General features: G+C 42.3%; 1 protein-coding gene and 1 long non-coding RNA gene across 7 annotated transcripts in view; one reads left to right on the forward strand and one right to left on the reverse strand.

The window, feature by feature from the left end:
• LOC128702208 (uncharacterized) overlaps window positions 1-18,536 on the forward strand; it is a 126,715-nt gene that overhangs the window by 50,031 nt on the left and 58,148 nt on the right. The window lies entirely within an intron of this gene.
• Window positions 1-18,536, reverse strand: part of qm (geranylgeranyl pyrophosphate synthase quemao) — a 43,785-nt gene that overhangs the window by 22,190 nt on the left and 3,059 nt on the right. For all 4 annotated transcript variants that reach the window (XM_053796339.2, XM_053796338.2, XM_053796340.2 and 1 more), the window contains exons 2-5: window positions 5,907-6,023; window positions 3,999-4,153; window positions 738-882; window positions 164-284 (exon numbers count right to left, since the gene is read on the reverse strand). In XM_053796339.2, the coding sequence (XP_053652314.1) occupies window positions 164-284; window positions 738-882; window positions 3,999-4,153; window positions 5,907-5,984 (499 nt within the window). In that variant the 5' untranslated portion in view covers window positions 5,985-6,023. The remainder of the gene's footprint in view (window positions 1-163; window positions 285-737; window positions 883-3,998; window positions 4,154-5,906; window positions 6,024-18,536) is intronic.

Below are 18,536 nucleotides of genomic sequence, written 5' to 3' on the forward strand. Positions count from 1 at the left end.
CCAACTCTTCCTACAAGAGGCTACATTTATTTTCTTGTCCTGTATTCTTTTTCTATGAACATTTGCATTCACCCATATGTAGTATGCTCTGGGCTATCTTAAAGCATTATTTTTATAATAATACACAGAATTATCAAACAGAAAAATAATGAATATATCTTACTCCTAATTGTCATTTGGCGATACTCATCTTCAGAAGGACACGTAAAGGAGTCTCGCCAGTATATTTCCATCCCCTGGCCTCGGTGAAGCTCAAGCAGCTGCTCGCAGAATACTGTAGTTGCCTGTGGAAAATATTATCATCATCACTACCCCATTTCCTGCTTTCATGGGGTGGGGAGGCACCTGTTAGGAAGGGATGGAAAAGTATCATCATAGGAAAAGTGGGATAAAGCTGTACAGTGACAATTCACATTTTATAGCACTGTACGTACATACCTTCCACGTACAGTAATATAATGAAAGACTAGTGATCACTAATTATCTGGCAATAGCTTATTTGGTGTTTAATGGAATACATAAACAATGTGGACCCTAAAAATGTACAATCATTAGACTTTTTAAATGCACTGTAACCTTCCTCTGACAGTGCCAGGTAATCTACTATATCACTACCCTAGCACAATATCCACAGCAGTATTTCAAGAACTAGTTCAAAAGTATTCCATATTACAGTAATTGTCACATTGTTAATCTTTCATTGCCTTTAAAGAATTCTAAATACATTATAACTATACCTTAGGATGACTTAAAGCAAGAACTTTCTCCAGCCCAAGAAAATAAACATAATTAGCAGAGTTGATTGTTGAAGCAACGCCATATATACTATGGGCTACAGGGATTCCCCTTCGGAGTACACTGCTGTCCTCGATATCATCTATTCTGTAAATGATCAGTAAAAAGAAATTAGTTACTATACAGGAAAAATATTATGTATCAGTCACTAAATGATTTTTAACAATAAGTAAACCCCATTTTTTCAATATATACAATGGGAAGCACTAAACCAGTCAAGGTCATACAACCTGGGGAATAATGGGAGGCAATCAATTTGACAGGAAGGGGAGTGTAAATTCAATTTCTTGAATCATGGGCCCATAATAAGTTATCAAATCACCTGTCTGAAGGAACATATTTCCCCATAAACTTCTGCACCCCTTGAGACACTACTTAGAATGGACTCAATTTTGTCCCAATTATTCAATTTGCAAAGTGCATTTTTATAATGCATTGGATACCAATTTTCAGGAACATAACCCACACAGCTTGTAAATCTACTATATTATTTTAAATTTAAATAGTGCTGTACTGTATGACTATTTCATCTAAATACTATGTAATAACAGAATTCTTTTGCTCCAAACTATACAACACCATCCCTATCATACTGCACTACTAATAAATATTTTGTAATAATTGTAACCCTTTTAAATTATGGTTAGTTTAACTTGCCTGAAATGCTTAACGTTGTATGGGCTTTGCAGAAAAGGTATTAATGACCTCCCCTGCTTTATGCAATACATGCCTTCTTGGTTGATAAAGCATAATATGAACCCATAGTTACCCAAAATGTACTGAATGCTAGTGTTTTTTTTATACCTAATAGTATTTTATCACATGTAAACTACATTATACTGCATCTTTCTTTCAACACACCGGCCGTATCCCACAGAGGCGGGGTGGCCCAAAAGGAAAAACAAAAGTTTCTCCTTTCACATTTAGTAATATATACAGGATAAGGGGCTACTAGCCCCTTGCTCCCGGCATTTTAGTCGCCTCTTACGACAGGCATGGCTTACGGAGGAAGAATTCTTTTCCACTTCCCCATGGAGATAAGAGGAAACAGACAAGAACAAGAACTAGAAAGAAAATAGAAGAAAACCCAGAGGGGTATGTATATATTATTATTATAATCAAGGGGGAAGCGCTAAACCCGGAGGATTATACAGCGCCTGGGGGGGGGAATGTGGAAGGCATTCAGGCTTAATTCGGGGAACTGGAGCACAGATCCAATTCCCTATATCAAGAGCCCCTCACCAATATCAAGGAACCTTCCTTGAGGGGTATGTATATATATGCTTGTACATGTGTGTGTAGTGTGACCTAAGTGTAAGTAGAAGTAGCAAGACGTACCTGAAATCTTGCATGTTTATGAGACAAAAAAAAAAAAAAAAAAAAAAAAAACCAGTAATTCTACCATGTAAAACAATTACAGGCTTTCATTTTACATTCACTTGGCAGGACGGGTGAAATTTTATGAGGTGCGCACGCACGCACGCACGCACGCACGCACGCACGCACGCACACACACACACACACACACACACACACCACACACACACACACCACACACACACACACCACACACACACACACACACACACACACACACACATGGAGAAGATTATCAGGAGAAGAGTGGTGGAACACCTAGAAAGGAACGATCTCATCAACAGCAGCCAACATGGTTTCAGGGACGGGAAATCCTGTGTCACAAACCTACTGGAGTTCTATGACATGGTGACAGCAGTAAGACAAGAGAGAGAGGGGTGGGTGGATTGCATTTTCTTGGACTGCAAGAAGGCGTTTGACACTGTTCCACACAAGAGATTGGTGCAAAAACTGGAGGACCAAGCAGGGATAACAGGGAAGGCACTACAATGGATCAGGGAATACTTGTCAGAAAGACAGCAGCGAGTCATGGTACGTGGCGAGGTGTCAGAGTGGGCACCTGTGACCAGCGGGGTCCCGCAGGGGTCAGTCCTAGGACCAGTGCTGTTTCTGGTATTTGTGAACGACATGACGGAAGAAATAGACTCTGAGGTGTCCCTGTTTGCAGATGACGTGAAGTTGATGAGAAGAATTCACTCGATCGAAGACCAGGCAGAACTACAAAGGGATCTGGACAGGCTGCAGACCTGGTCCAGCAATTGGCTCCTGGAGTTCAATCCCACCAAGTGCAAAGTCATGAAGATTGGGGAAGGGCAAAGAAGGCCGCAGACGGAGTACAGTCTAGGGGGTCAGAGACTACAAACCTCACTCAAGGAAAAAGATCTTGGGGTGAGTATAACACCAGGCACATCTCCTGAAGTGCACATCAACCAAATAACTGCTGCAGCATATGGGCGCCTAGCAAACCTCAGAACAGCATTCCGACATCTTAATAAGGAATCATTCAGGACCCTGTACACCGTGTACGTTAGGCCCATATTGGAGTATGCGGCACCAGTTTGGAACCCACACCTAGCCAAGCATGTAAAGAAACTAGAGAAAGTGCAAAGGTTTGCAACAAGACTAGTCCCAGAGCTAAGAGGTATGTCCTATGAGGAGAGGTTAAGGGAAATCAACCTGACGACACTGGAGGACAGGAGAGATAGGGGGGACATGATAACGACTTACAAAATACTGAGAGGAATTGACAAGGTGGACAAAGACAGGATGTTCCAGAGACTGGACACAGTAACAAGGGGACACAGTTGGAAGTTGAAGACACAGATGAATCAAAGGGATGTTAGGAAGTATTTCTTCAGCCACAGAGTAGTCAGGAAGTGGAATAGTTTGGGAAGCGATGTAGTGGAGTCAGGATCCATACATAGCTTTAAGCAGAGGTACGATAAAGCTCATGGTTCAGGGAGAGTGACCTAGTAGCGACCAGTGAAGAGGCTGGGCCAGGAGCTTGGACTCGACCCCTGCAACCTCAACTAGGTGAGTACACACACACAGAGCGAGCAACAAGGGGACACAGATGAATCACATGGATGTTAGGAAGTATTTCTTCAGCCACAGAGTAGTCAGGAAGTGGAATAGTTTGGGAAGCGATGTAGTGGAGGCAGGATCCATACATAGCTTTAAGCAGAGGTATGATAAAGCTCACAGTTCAGGGAGAGTGACCTAGTAGCGACCAGTGAAGAGGCAGGGCCAGGAGCTTGGACTCGACCCTTGCAACCTCAACTAGGTGAGTACGTACACACACACAGAGGAAATCATAATAAACTTACAAGAGACTTGCGTTGTGTAACATATGAATGACTTCGGATATTGCCATGAGCTTGTCCTCCGGAATTCTCATCCAATAATTGAAAGCTTGAGCAAGCTTTCCTCTAATCATTTTACCGGGAACTTGGAGAACATAAGTGAAGGGTTGTAGGAGTATCTTGAAAAAAAGCATACAATGTAAAATTACTAAAACATTTAAAACTGCAACATTATGACAACTATAAAAAATATTCATGGAAAAGTGCTAAATCCATAGAGGTCATACAGCACCTGGGAAATGGGAAGTAATCAGGTTTACCTGGAGGGAGTTCCGGGGGTCAATGCCCCCGTGGCCCGGTCTGACAAAGCTTGTATGTTTTTATTTTTTTTTAAATTTCATATTTACTGTTGTATGATATTCACATAGTTACTGTACCACTAGTATTAATTCTACGCAACGGGCAAAAAATTATCCCTAATTTTTTCAAATTTCCTATTATGTACTACTCTATAATATTTATATTACAGCCTCTCCCCACTTAGCGATGCACTCGTTTACCGACAACTCAGACTTATGACAGGCTCTCTCACCAGTATGAACACCTAAATAATGAATATTAGAGCTGATTTCCTCTACTCTGTTTATTACTATATACAGTGCACTACTGTATAAAGATTTAAAAATATAGCAGAAATGTTATAAATGGTACAAAGGTGACATTAAAACAATATCAAAGACAGACGACACAAACCCACTACCATTATACACTGTAGTATACTCCTTGCTTAGCGACGAATTCATTTACCAACGTGGGCTTAGGAACAGAACTCTGTCATTAAGTGAGGAGAGGCTGTATTTGTACAGTATTTATATAGAGCATATAATATATAGAGTATATGTTTTTTATTTTTATTATTATTTTTATTAACACACTGGCCGATTCCCACCAAGGCAGGGTGGCCCAAAAAAGAAAAACTTTCACCATCATTCACTCCATCACTGTCTTGCCAGAATGGTGCTTTACACTACAGTTTTTAAACTGCAACATTAACACCCCTCCTTCAGAGTGTAGGCACTGTACTTCCCATCTCCAGGACTCAAGTCCGGCCTGCCGGTTTCCCTGAATCCCTTCATAAATGTTACTTTGCTCACACTCCAACAGCACGTCAAGTATTAAAAACCATTTGTCTCCATTCACTCCTATCAAACATGCTCACGCATGCCTGCTGGAAGTCCAAGCCCCTCGAACACAAAACCTCCTTTACCCCCTCCCTCCAACCTTTCCTAGGCCAACCCCTACCCCACCTTCCTTCCACTACAGACTGATACACTCTTGAAGTCATTCTGTTTCGCTCCATTCTCTCTACATGTCCGAACCACCTCAACAACCCTTCCTCAGCCCTCTGGACAACAGTTTTGGTAATCCCGCACCTCCTAACTTCCAAACTACGAATTCTCTGCATTATATTCACACCACACATTGCCCTCAGACATGACATCTCCACTGCCTCCAGCCTTCTCCTCGCTGCAACATTCATCACCCATGCTTCACACCCATATAAGAGCGTTGGTAAAACTATACTCTCATACATTCCCCTCTTTGCCTCCAAGGACAAAGTTCTTTGTTTCCACAGACTCCTAAGTGCACTGCTCACCCTTTTCCCCTCATCAATTCTATGATTCACCTCATCTTTCATAGACCCATCCGCTGACACGTCCACTCCCAAATATCTGAATACATTCACCTCCTCCATACTCTCTCCCTCCAATCTGATACCCAATCTTTCATCACCTAATCTTTTTGTTATATGTACAGACTACGTATATAGTGCATAGGTGTATAAAGTTTATACAGTATTTATAACTTTCTGGCAATTAAGTGACCCTTTGAAATGTGTAATACTTTCCTAACACAAACCTACGAACTGACCTGGTCTTGCCTTTTGTCACCATTTGCACTACGTATGGTTTCCATGTTGAAGCCTGCATTGTTGCCATTGCTTTCCATCGTCAGTGGGCTAGTAATAAAATTAATACGAAGAAATACCTGAAAGAATACTGGTATTAAAGAACAATAACAATGAAAAGTATCACAAAAAATATATAGTGAAAGCCTGATGTAAATGATTAATGGGAGGGGAGGGGGTTATCTGAATCCAAATGAGATTGTTTAGTACAACTTATCTTCTGTACAGTACCAGGATTTCATGGCTTTGTTGTGTCTGCCAAATATCTTTACATTAATGGTATTCAATGCCAAGAATGAATAAAACACATGTGCAACACCTGGGTATCTTTATTAAGACATTTTGCCAACCAGTGACTTTTTCAGTTCAGTGCAAATATTATATACTGGAGACATGGAAGATGAGGTAATCAGTCCCTCAGCATTGACAGGAGGTGTTTAGTTCTTGGGCATGGCCTACTTCCATTAGTGGGTCTCACACACCTGTGATGTTTTCAATTGCTGCACCTCTCCTGGCTCAGTCTCAAGGCATCTGTTTTAGTTTTATCAATATTAAGGGATTGAACACCTGTTAAAGCTGAGAAACTGATTACCTCATCCTCTGCTGTCTCCATTACATAATCTCTATTGACTTGAAAAAAAAAAAAGACACTAGTCGATGTAAAACCTTCTAGGTATTGCACATCTCATTCATATACATCTGTATATACACTTGTAGGGAAAGCAGCAGAAAAGGAGTGATATTTTGAAATACTTCACTAATATAATGCTGCACCACAAGTAGGTGGTGTGCAATGGAGAAAGAATGTTTTTAATGTTAAATATGTAACTGGCTTTAATTGTAATTGTTGGACTTTGTGCAATAGTAAACTTTTACCCACAAAATTTGTATCTCTGATTTTTTGTAATTATATATGATTATAATTATATTATATATGGAAGAAGTGAAAAAGTGGATGTTTTCAGATACTTGGGAGTTGATGTGTCGGCAGATGGATTTATGAAGGATGAGGTTAATCATAGAATTGATGAGGGAAAAAAGGTGAGTGGTGCGTTGAGGTATATGTGGAGTCAAAAAACGTTATCTATGGATGTGAAGCTTGGGTGGTAAATGCAGCAGCGAGGAGACGGTTGGAGGCAGTGGAGATGTCCTGTCTAAGGGCAATGTGTGGTGTAAATATTATGCAGAAAATTCGGAGTGTGGAAATTAGGAGAAGGTGTGGAGTTAATAAAAGTATTAGTCAGAGGGCAGAAGAGGGGTTGTTGAGGTGGTTTGGTTATTTAGAGGGCAATGTGTTGTGTATATATTATGCAGAAAATTCGGAGTGTGGAAATTAGGAAAAGGTGTGGAGTTAATAAAAGTATTAGTCAGAGGGCAGAAGAAGGGTTGTTGAGGTGGTTTGGTCATTTAGAGAGAATGCATCAAAGTAGAATGACATGGAAAGCATATAAATCTATAGGGGAAGGAAGGCGGGGTAGGGGTCGTCCTCGAAAGGGTTGGAGAGAGGGGGTAAAGGAGGTTTTGTGGGCAAGGGGCTTGGACTTCCAGCAAGCGTGCGTGAGCGTGTTAGATAGGAGTGAATGGAGACGAATGGTACTTGGGACATGACGATCTGTTGGAGTGTGAGCAGGGTAATATTTAGTGAAGGGATTCAGGGAAACCGGTTATTTTCATATAGTCGGACTTGAGTCCTGGAAATGGGAAGTACAATGCCTGCACTTTAAAGGAGGGGTTTGGGATATTGGCAGTTTGGAGGGATATGTTGTGTATCTTTATATGTGTATGCTTCTAAACTGTTGTATTTCTGAGCACCTCTGCAAAAACAGTGATAATGTGCGAGTGTGGTGAAAGTGTTGAATGATGAAAGTATTTTCTTTTTGGGGATTTTCTTTCTTTTTTGGGTCACCCTGCCTCGGTGGGAGACGGCCGACTTGTTGAAAATAAATAAATAAATATATATATATATATATATATATATATATATATATATATATATATATATATATATATATATATATATATATATATATATATATATATATATATATATATATATATATATATATATATATATATATATATACATACATACATACATACATACATACATACATACATACATACATACATACATACATACAGTGGACCCCCGGTTAACAAACTTTTTTCATTCCAGTAGTATAATCAGGTGCCAGTACTGACCGAATTTTTTCCCATAAGGAATATTGTGAAGTAGATTAATCCATTTCAGACCCCCAAACATACACGTACAAACGCACTTACATAAATACACTTACATAATTGGTCGCATTTGGAGGTGATCGTTAAGCGGGGGTCCACTGTATATATATTTTTTTTTTTACAAGTTCGCCGTCTCCCACCAAGGCAGGGTGACCCAAAAAGAAAATGCTTTCATCATTCAACACTTTCACCTCACACACAATCACTATTTTTGCAGAGGTGCCCAGAATACAACAGTTTAGAAGCATATACATGTACATATAAAGATACACAACATTTCCCTCCAAACTGCCAATATCCTGAACCCCTCCTTCAGAGTGCAGGCATTGTACTTCCCATTTCCAGGACTCAAGTTCGGCTATATAAAAATAACCGGTTTCCCTGATTCCCTTCCCTGCTCACACTCCAACAGCTCGTCAGGTCCCAAATACCATTCGTCTCCACTCCTATCTAACACGCTCACGCAGGCTTGCTGGAAATCCAAGCCCCTCGCCTGCAAAACCTCCTTTACCCCCTCCCTCCAACCTTTTCAAGGACGACCCCTACCCCGCCTTCCTTCCCCTACAGATTTATACGCTCTCCATGTCATTCTACTTTGATCCGTTCTCTCTAAATGACCAAATCACTTCAATAACCCCTCTTCAGCCCTCTGACTAATACTTTTGTTAACTCCACACCTTCTCCTAATTTCCACACTCCGAATTTTCTGCATAATATTCACACCACAAATTGCCCTTAGACAGGACATCTCCACTGCCTCCAACTGCCACCTTGTTGCAGCATTTAGAGCCCAAGCTTCACACCCATATAAGAGTATTGGTACTACTATACTTTCATACATTCCCTTCTTTGCCTCCATACACACATAAATACATATACATGCTATCAGGTATCATCCCCACAGATCTCAGCCAAGGCATCCTACATTAAAAGAGAAATATAGGTGTCCCTTGCTTTATGCACTTGATGCATTCAAGGCCCATGACAGCTGTATTAAGCTTAATCATGTTCTCAACACTTATTTCCACTTGAAAAATTTTAATATTTATTGTGACTTGCACTAATAGTAAATGGGGAATGTATAATGCATATATGAGATTACAAATGAGAATGACACCACATAATATCAAATTCACATAAAGTGAACTACATACATTCAGTAAGAGGAAACCTCTATTACAAGAATAGGCACTATTAAGAAGTTTTAGTTTAATATCTATAATGCACCCCATACCCATCCTGTGGGAGGTAGTCAAAAAGATTACAGAGGTACATAAGGGGTCCAGGGACTGGGCCACAAAGTTTTGATAGCTGAACAAGTTACAAAGATAATGAACCATTCACTCTTCTACACATGATCACAATTGCAATGAGTTATTAATGCAGCTATTAGCTTTATTTACAGTAAGCAAGGGCAGGGTATTTTTCTAGAATTGTTTATAATATACCACTATGGATAAAATACTTTGAACATTTCTGAGTGAGTTGTCTCTGAATACACTTTTATTGCATTCCGGTACATAATGACGCAAGGTGTGACAATAGTTCATCTGGCAAAGTTTGCATTTCATTTGGTCTACATCTGGTTTATTAAGAAAAATGCAATTACTTGTCTGTAAAAATTAATTGTAGCCTTAAGCTTGTCTGAAATGCTCTGCATAACCAGGAGCTTTCCATGAGTACTACTAAATGTCATCCAGTCTTGTTAAAAAACATACAGTATCTTGTGGAAATTGTATTATTTATTTTATTTATTCACTTGTCATCTTAGGTTTTTATGAGACAGAATGAGAAGACCAGAAAAAGTTGAAAACATTTAACTGGCCACAAAGTCATATAGTGGAATAGTTTTGCTTCCCTTTCATTTAGTTATAAAGGATGAATAAATTTTTAAACCTCTAAATAAATTGCGTAGTACAGTGGTACCTTGAGTTTCAAACAGCTCCCAACTCGAATAGTTATTCAGTGTATTTTTGTAAGTGCTTTTGTAAGTGTATTTTTGGGGGTCCGAAATGGAATAATCTAATTTACATTATTCTTTATGGGAACAAATTCGTTCGGTATCGGCACTCGAACAGCCTTCTGGAAAGAATTAGCTCTTAACTCGAGGTACCACTGTATGTACGTATTTGCAAACTAAATTTGTTAAGAAAAGATTATAACAAAAAATTATACTTGGTTTAGTGATCATGTGTAACACTTGTATGTTTGTATTTTGATCACATGCAATATAAAATATAAAACACTATAAATTCTATGTACTAGCTACATATAATGGGGGTTTAAGAGCTACAACAGAACCTTACTCCCAAAATCCAAGTAGAAAATACTGCATTACCCAAATCTGGCCAGAAAATCACAGACATTCCTGCCCAAAACCTGGGCAGAAAAACACACCCAACCAGAGTCACTAACTCCTCAGTCATATGAAGGTCACACAGTTGGAGAGAAAGGGAGACAGGTAGCTGGTGTTCATCACTCCATTATTGTATCTCATAAATGTCAACCTGTGACCCAATCAAACTTTGTTACTATTTAACTTCATTACCTAACAGAATACTCCATTCTACTGATTACACAGCAACACAGTAAATGACCATATGACCTGTCTTTGTTATCTGTTTTACAATAATTTTTGTACCACTGAATATATCATTGCTTAGTTAATCTTAAGTTAATTTTAAACTGCCCATAATGCTCTGCATACAAGGGGCTTTGGCATGTTGCACTTTAAAAATTGTATTTCTTGTACTTCTCTGTATTATGTTCAAATTAAATAAATAAATAAATAAATACTGATTGTACAGCAATGCAAGCAACCATACGACCTGTTTTTGTAATACTCATTTGTGTTTAATTGTTATCTGTTTACAATAATGTTTTACCACTGAATACTTCATTGCTTAGTTAATCTTAAGTTAATTTTAAGCCTGCCTGTAATGCTGTGCATTCAAGTGGCTTTGGCATGCTGCATTTAACTGTATTCTTTTGTACTTCTCTGTATCATGTTCAAATAAATAAATAAACTAGCATATTGTAGCCAGCAATGAAAGAGCATAACAAGCATCTCCAAAAACAGAATACTGTAGGGGGAGTTTGCAAAAGATTAGAACTGAGCAGGATGTAAATGCACCACCAAGGATAGTCCAATGATATATGCTTATAATTAAATGAGATAAATGAGAGATACCCAATATAACTAAGTCTTACTGAGAAATTAAGAATGAAGATATTTGTCCAAATTTTTTACCCAGAGGGTTAAATGCCCAGGATAACCCAAGAAAGTTAGTGTGTCATCGAGGATGTGACCCACAATAGCAGACTAACACCCAGGTACCTACTTACTGCTAGGTGAACAGAAACAGCAGTTGTAAGGAAACTTGCTCAATATTTCCACCCATGCTGGGGATTGACCCAGACACTCAGTGTGTGAGGCAAGAGCCATTGCCAACCAAGTCACTGGCTCAGTTGGCTTACAGTGGAGGAATTTCAGAGTACTGTATTGTATGTAGATAGTCATCATAAATCAGTGTTATATACAGCAGAACCTCGGTACTCCAAGAGTTCCCCCTCTTCAAGGGGGGCTCCTTGGCGTGGTGAAGAGGCTCTTGGTCTGAGGAATTAGACCTGCCGGTCTCCTTCCTCAGACCGAACCTAATTACCCCCCAATCCCCCGTTCCCTATCCCATCCTCCCCTTTTTCCTTTCCTCCTCTTCCTCCCCATCCCTCCCTTTTGGCCTTTGGGATTTTTTTTTTTTTTTCCATAGGCACGCTAGTTCCTAGGTAGGGGAAAGGGTACCGGGGTCCATCCCATTCCGTTGAGGTTCTTGGCGGTGGCATAGTTTGCCGTGGAATCTGGATTGCCTGGGGATGTCCCGATCCCTCTCCGGTATCCCGGAGGGTGGCTTTGGGTGTCTCTCGGGCGACGGGTGTATCTCTGGAAGCCACCTTTTGGATTCCAGGGGTGGTGGCCGAAGGAGGTATGCTTTGTGGCGGATTTCCGGCCACCCTCTCTTTTGTCCACCGAGGTAGCTCGGCAGATCTGAGGTTGCTATCCCGGATTGCCGGTTTACTGGCATGATGGGTAGGGTATGGCACGGGTTCCATGCTGCATCTGCACTACTTGCGGTGCTGAGGTCCTCTTGGACGCGGAGGGAGATTTCTGGCCCTTTCATTCCTCCTAGGAACTATCCCTCCCCAGTCCCCCCTTTTTTTTATTATTTTTTTTTATTTTTATTTTCTTCTTTCTTTTTTTCTTAAAAACAAAAAGAAAGAAGTAACCTAACCATGGCAGCCCTAGTCCATGAACCTGCTGCCCCCGGGCCCCTTCTTGATACCGCACCCCGTTCTGACCCTGCCTCGTCTTTGGACCACTCTTCGGACACTCCTCATGCCTCTGTACCTCTTGCCGGTGCTGTTTCCTCACCCGCTTCAGGTACTGAGGCCTCGACTGACTCCATCGATTTATCTGACCTTCGCTCTCCTCTGACTATGCTTCCGGCCTCTCCCTCTACGGTGCAGCAATTTTCGAATCGCCGACCCGTTCCACGTCAGACCAACTCTAGTCCCACGCCTAAACGCCAACGACAATTACCTGCTGATGATACTTCTCCACCTTCTCGTTCTTCTCAGAAAAGATCGACACGTCCTTCACTACCTTTCCACACTCAGTTTCAGACTGCACAATGGACTAAATTCTTCACTTTACGACCGACTTCCTCTATTGCCTATCTTTCTGACCACAGTATTGGCAAGGCACTCCTACGCCATGTTGGTAAAGATATTTCTTTTCATGCTCTTAAGAGCGGTACGCGCATCATCACCGTACAGAATGCTACCCAGGCTCATGAGCTTTCTCGTCTTTCCCATATCGATACTGTTCCTGTCACTATTGAAAAACATCATTCCCTCAATTCTTGTAGTGGTACCATCATTCTGCCTCATACCATAGTTCAACAAAATTTCCAGACATGTGACACTGACATTCTTGAACAGCTGGAACTCCAAGATCTCCCAATCCTCCTGCCCGCAACGGAGATGATACCTAGCAATGTGGCTCATTTAACTTTTGACAGCCGTGAACTCCCATCCTCAGTTTATGTAGCAGGACATCGGTTACAAGTTCGAAAGGTGATCCCTACACCGCAACAGTGTAGAAATTGCTGGCGATTTGGCCATCCAGCGAAATATTGCAGATCTATTGCCGAATGCCCGGTCTGTGGTGCCGATGACCATTCTAATACATCTTGCAATCGACCTCCCTCTTGCCTTAATTGTCATGAGGCTCACCCTTCGTACTCTCGCCGTTGTCAAGTCTACTTAAACGAGCGGGAAATCCGTTATCTCAAAGAGGCAAAAGGTCTCCCTTATGCCATGGCAGTTTCTCATCTCCGCCTCCAAGGGAGACTACCTCGTGTTTCTTATTCCCGTGTTTCAAAACGTCCCCCCACTTCTGGGATCCCATCTTCTGCAACCACCTCTGTGGTTACCTCTCCCATAGTCACTCCTGTATCTAATTCTTTTGCTGTCCTAGGCTCAGACGTCCCTACTTCAACGCCTCAGTCTGATCTCGCTTCGTGTTCTCCCTCACAAGCCTCAGTAGCGACGAGATCTCGTATGACACCTCCTCCTAATCGTCCCTCTACTTCTCAAAAGTCAAAAAAAGGTCCGTTAACACCTCCTACCCATCTTCCACCTCCTCATTTTACCTTCCCTGTCTCTGTACCTGGTTCTTCCCCTCTCACTGGCTCTGTTACAAGTGTAGAGGTTCACCCTCCTCCTCATACTGTACCTTCCTCCCCTGTTCCCTCCCAAGTTTCTTCCTCTTCTGCCACCTCCCAGGTTTCTGCCTCTTCTGTCCCCTTCCACGCTTCTCCAGTTCCCTCCACCCTTTCGCCCCCCCCTACCTTGGTACAGTCCATTACAGTTCCAATCTTTACTCATCCTCTCCCTACCATTTCCAATATTGTCTCCCATACGACGTCTCTGAATTCCGAAACACTTGAAGCAATCTCTGAATATATTGCAGAGACCAAACCATCAGTGGACACTGATCCACCCTCCGTTCCTTCTCTCTCCTCTGCTCCATCTGCGCAACTCCTTTCTTCACAGCGCACCATTCCTTCGCTGCTTGAACGTTTTCCACTGCCTCTGCATGTGGACTTTTCTAACCCCTCTAGTCCGTAGGAACCCTTACCTGCGGATTTCAGGTATCTTTATCATTGCCAATCATGGCCTATTTACAGTGGAATATACGCGGCCTCAGGGGTAATCGGGGTGAGCTTCAGATGTTACTCTCCCAGTTTTCCCCTGTTGGTGTTTGCTTACAGGAACCAAAATTACACTCTGCTGTTATCTCTCCCATCTCAGGCTATAATTTATTGTATTCTTCAGATCCTTTTCCTGATGGGACCTTTAATGAAAGTGCCCTTCTTCTACGCACTGATATTCCGTACCATCAGCTATTTGTTCGTACTTTGCTGCATTACACAGCAGCCCGTATCCACTTGCATAGGTGGTATATGCTCTGTTCTTTATATCTCTCTCCTTCTCAGGCATTATCTATTCCGGATATTGCCTTTCTTGTTTCACCATTACTGCCACCGATTCTGTTACTTGGCGATTTTAATGCCCACCATTTCCTCTGGGGGGTGTCTCACTGTGATTCCCGTGGCATTCAGTTAGAGGCTTTTCTTGCCACCCACCCCCTCCATGTTTTAAATACAGGTACTCGCACCCATTTTGATCCTCGGACTCACACTCTCTCTTGCATCGATCTCTCAGTCTGCTCTTCCTCCGCCGCATTAGACTTCACTTGGTCTGTTCTCCCGGACTTACATGACAGCGATCATTTCCCAATCATTCTTACTTCCCCTTCATATTCACCACCTCTTCGCATCCCACGCTGGTAATTTGATCAGGCAAATTGGAACCTTTACTCACACCTAACTGTTTTTAGAGAGGTTCCTTCTTCGTCCTCCATCGATGAGCTTTTACACCTCTTCTCGTCCTCCGTTTTAACTGCAGCTTCTAACTGTATACCCCAAACTTCGGGCAGGCATTCTCAGAAATGCGTGCCTTGGTGGTCTCCTGCTTGTGCTCGTGCAGTACGTTTGAAACGCGTTGCATGGGGCAGGTACCGGTACAATAGAACCACAGAGAGACTTCTTGATTTTAAGCAGAAGCATGCGATCGCTCGCCGTGTCATCCGTGACGCTAAATGCACTTGCTGGCGAGATTATGTCTCCACCATCACCTCTGCTTCCTCTATGAGTGCAGTCTGGAAAAAAGTACGAAAACTGAGTGGTAAATATTCTCCTGGCCCGGCTCCTGTTCTGCGGGTTGTGGGTGTTGATATAGCAAACCCACTAGATGTTGCCAATGAAATTGGCAATCATCTGGTCCGTATTTCTCAGGGACTCCTTCTATGCCCCTCATTTCTTTCCTCAAAGTCTGCCAGAGAGTTAGCACCCTTGGACTTTTCTTCTCTCAGAGAAGAACAGTATAATGTGCCTTTTACACTTCAAGAACTGGAGGCAACACTCTCAGCTTGCCGATCATCGGCAGCTGGGCCCGACGACATTCATATTCGTATGCTACAACATTTACACCAGTCAGCCCTTGCAGTCCTATTACGCCTTTACAATCTCATTTGGTCACAAGGAGTTCTTCCACAGCTGTGGAAATCCGCCATTGTTCTCCCTTTCCGCAAACCAGGCACTACGGGACATGAAACCTCCCACTATCATCCCATTGCTCTTACCAGTGCAGTTTGCAAAGCGATGGAACGCCTAGTAAATAGATGTTTAGTGTGGTATTTAGAGACACACAACAGTCTCTCCACTTGTCAATATGGCTTTTGTAAGGGACGTTCTACCATAGACCCCTTACTACGCTTGGATACGTATGTTCGTAATGCCTTTGCGAATAACCACTCAGTTATTGTCATATTTTTTGACCTTGAGAAGGCATATGACACAACTTGGAGGTATAATATTTTAGCCCAAGCCCACTCCTTAGGCCTTCGAGGCAATCTACCATCCTTCCTTAAGAACTTTTTAACTGACAGGCATTTCCGTGTTCGGGTTAATAATGTGCTCTCCCCGGACTTTATCCAAGCTGAAGGTGTCCCCCAGGGATGTGTTTTGAGCACAACACTTTTTCTCCTTGCTATTAATGATTTGGCCTCTAGTCTTCCATCAAATATTTGGTCATCACTCTATGTTGATGACTTCGCTATAGCCTGTGCAGGCGCTGACTGTCACCTTATTACAGTTTCTCTCCAGCATGCAGTCGACCGTGTTTCCAATTGGGCCACCACATGTGGGTTTAAATTTTCCAGCACTAAAACCCACCAAATTACTTTCACTAGACGCTCTGTCATCTCCGATCATCCTTTGTACCTCTATGGCTCCCGTATCCCTGAATCCCTGTGATCGTAGGTTATCCTGGAAACCTCACATTACCTCTCTGAAGGCAACTTGCCGGCTGAACCTTCTTAAAACCCTTGCTCATCTTTCATGGGGAGCTGATCGTCGAACCCTCCGCCTACATTCCACCCTTATCTTATTGAAACTTGATTATGGTGACCAGATCTATTCAGCGTCATCTCCTGCTACTCTCTCTAGCCTTAACCCCATTCATCACCAAGGATTACGTTTATGCCTTGGTGCTTTTCGCTCTTCCCCTGTCGAGAGCCTCTATGCAGAAGCGAACGTTCCATCCTTATCCGATCGCTGTGATGCCCATTGCCTTCTCTACTATGTACGCTCTCATGATCTCCGCAATCCTTCCATTTATAGAATGGTCACTGATATTAGTAGACATTCTTTATTTGTTCGCCGCCCCTGTTTACTCCGTCCCTTCTCTCTTCGCCTTCATTCGCTCTTGTCTTCTCTTCAATTACCACCTTTCTATGTACATGTAGCATCTCACTTTTCCCTACCCCCCTGGGAAGTTCCAGCTGTTCGAGTCTGTTCTTTCTCTCTCCCTTGCTCGAAAGCCCAACTGTCTACGGTCGCTTCCCGCTCTCTTTTTCTTGACCACTTTCACTCTGATTCTCATGCCATTGCTGTGTACACAGATGGCTCTAAGTCTTCTGACGGCGTAGGATTCGCAGCAGTGTTTCCGGACAGCATCGTACAAGGGCATTTACTATCTTTGGCTAGTATTTTTACTGCTGAATTGTATGCCATCCTTACAGCACTTATCCGTATTGCATCTATGCCTGTGTCATCATTTGTGGTTGTCTCAGACTCCCTTAGTGCTTTACAGGCTATACAGAAATTTGATACACCTCACCCGTTAGTCCTCCGTATGAAACTTTGGCTATGCCGCATCTTTACCAAGCATAAAGATATTGTTTTTTGTTGGGTCCCTGGTCATGTTGACGTACAGGGCAATGAACAGGCAGACACTGCTGCGCGGTCAGCAGTACATGACCTACCAGTTTCATGTAGAGGTATTCCATTTACGGACTATTTTGCTGCAATATCTTCCCAACTTCACACCCGTTGGCAACAACGTTGGTCTACTATGCTCGGCAACAAACTTCAATCTATTAAACCGAGTATAGGTTACTGGCCGTCTTCTTATCACCAGTGTCGAGGTTGGGAGACTACTCTCTCCCGTCTTCGCATTGGCCATACTCGTCTTACTCATGGATATCTCATGGAGAGGCGCCCTGCTCCTCTCTGTGAGAATTGCCAAGTTCCATTATCAGTCAGCCACATTCTGTTGGACTGCCCACTTTATCAACGAGCACGCAGAATTTACCTCCATCGTCGTCTTCGCTCTGCTGCTCTCTCTTTACCTTCCCTTCTCGCTGATGGACCCACCTTTCATCCAGACTCTCTCATTGACTTTTTGACAACAACTGACTGACTTCACAAATTCTGATACCTTCAGCCCTTTCTACTTCAATCTCTTGTTACCCTCTAACCCCGTACTATCCCCTGCCCCACTGTTTTCTGTAACCTACTGATCATCCCTCCTCCCTTCTGCCATCCAATACCCTCGCTTCCTTCCCTACCCTGCAGCGCTGTATAGCCCTTGTGGCTTAGTGCTTCTTTTTGATTATAATAATAATAATAATAATAATAATAATAATAATAATACTCATGCCATTGGTGTGTATACAGATGGCTCTAAGTCTTCTGATGGCGTAGGATTCGCAGCAGTGTTTCCGGACAGCGTTGTACGAGGGCATTTACTATCTTCGGCTAGTATTTTTACTGCTGAATTGTATGCCATCCTTGCAGCACTTATCCGTATTGCATCTATGCCTGTGTCATCATTTGTGGTTGTCTCAGACTCCCTTAGTGCTTTACAGGCTATACAGAAATTTGATACAC

Source organism: Cherax quadricarinatus, chromosome 83, assembly GCF_038502225.1.
Source record: "Cherax quadricarinatus isolate ZL_2023a chromosome 83, ASM3850222v1, whole genome shotgun sequence".
NCBI lineage: Eukaryota > Metazoa > Arthropoda > Malacostraca > Decapoda > Parastacidae > Cherax > Cherax quadricarinatus.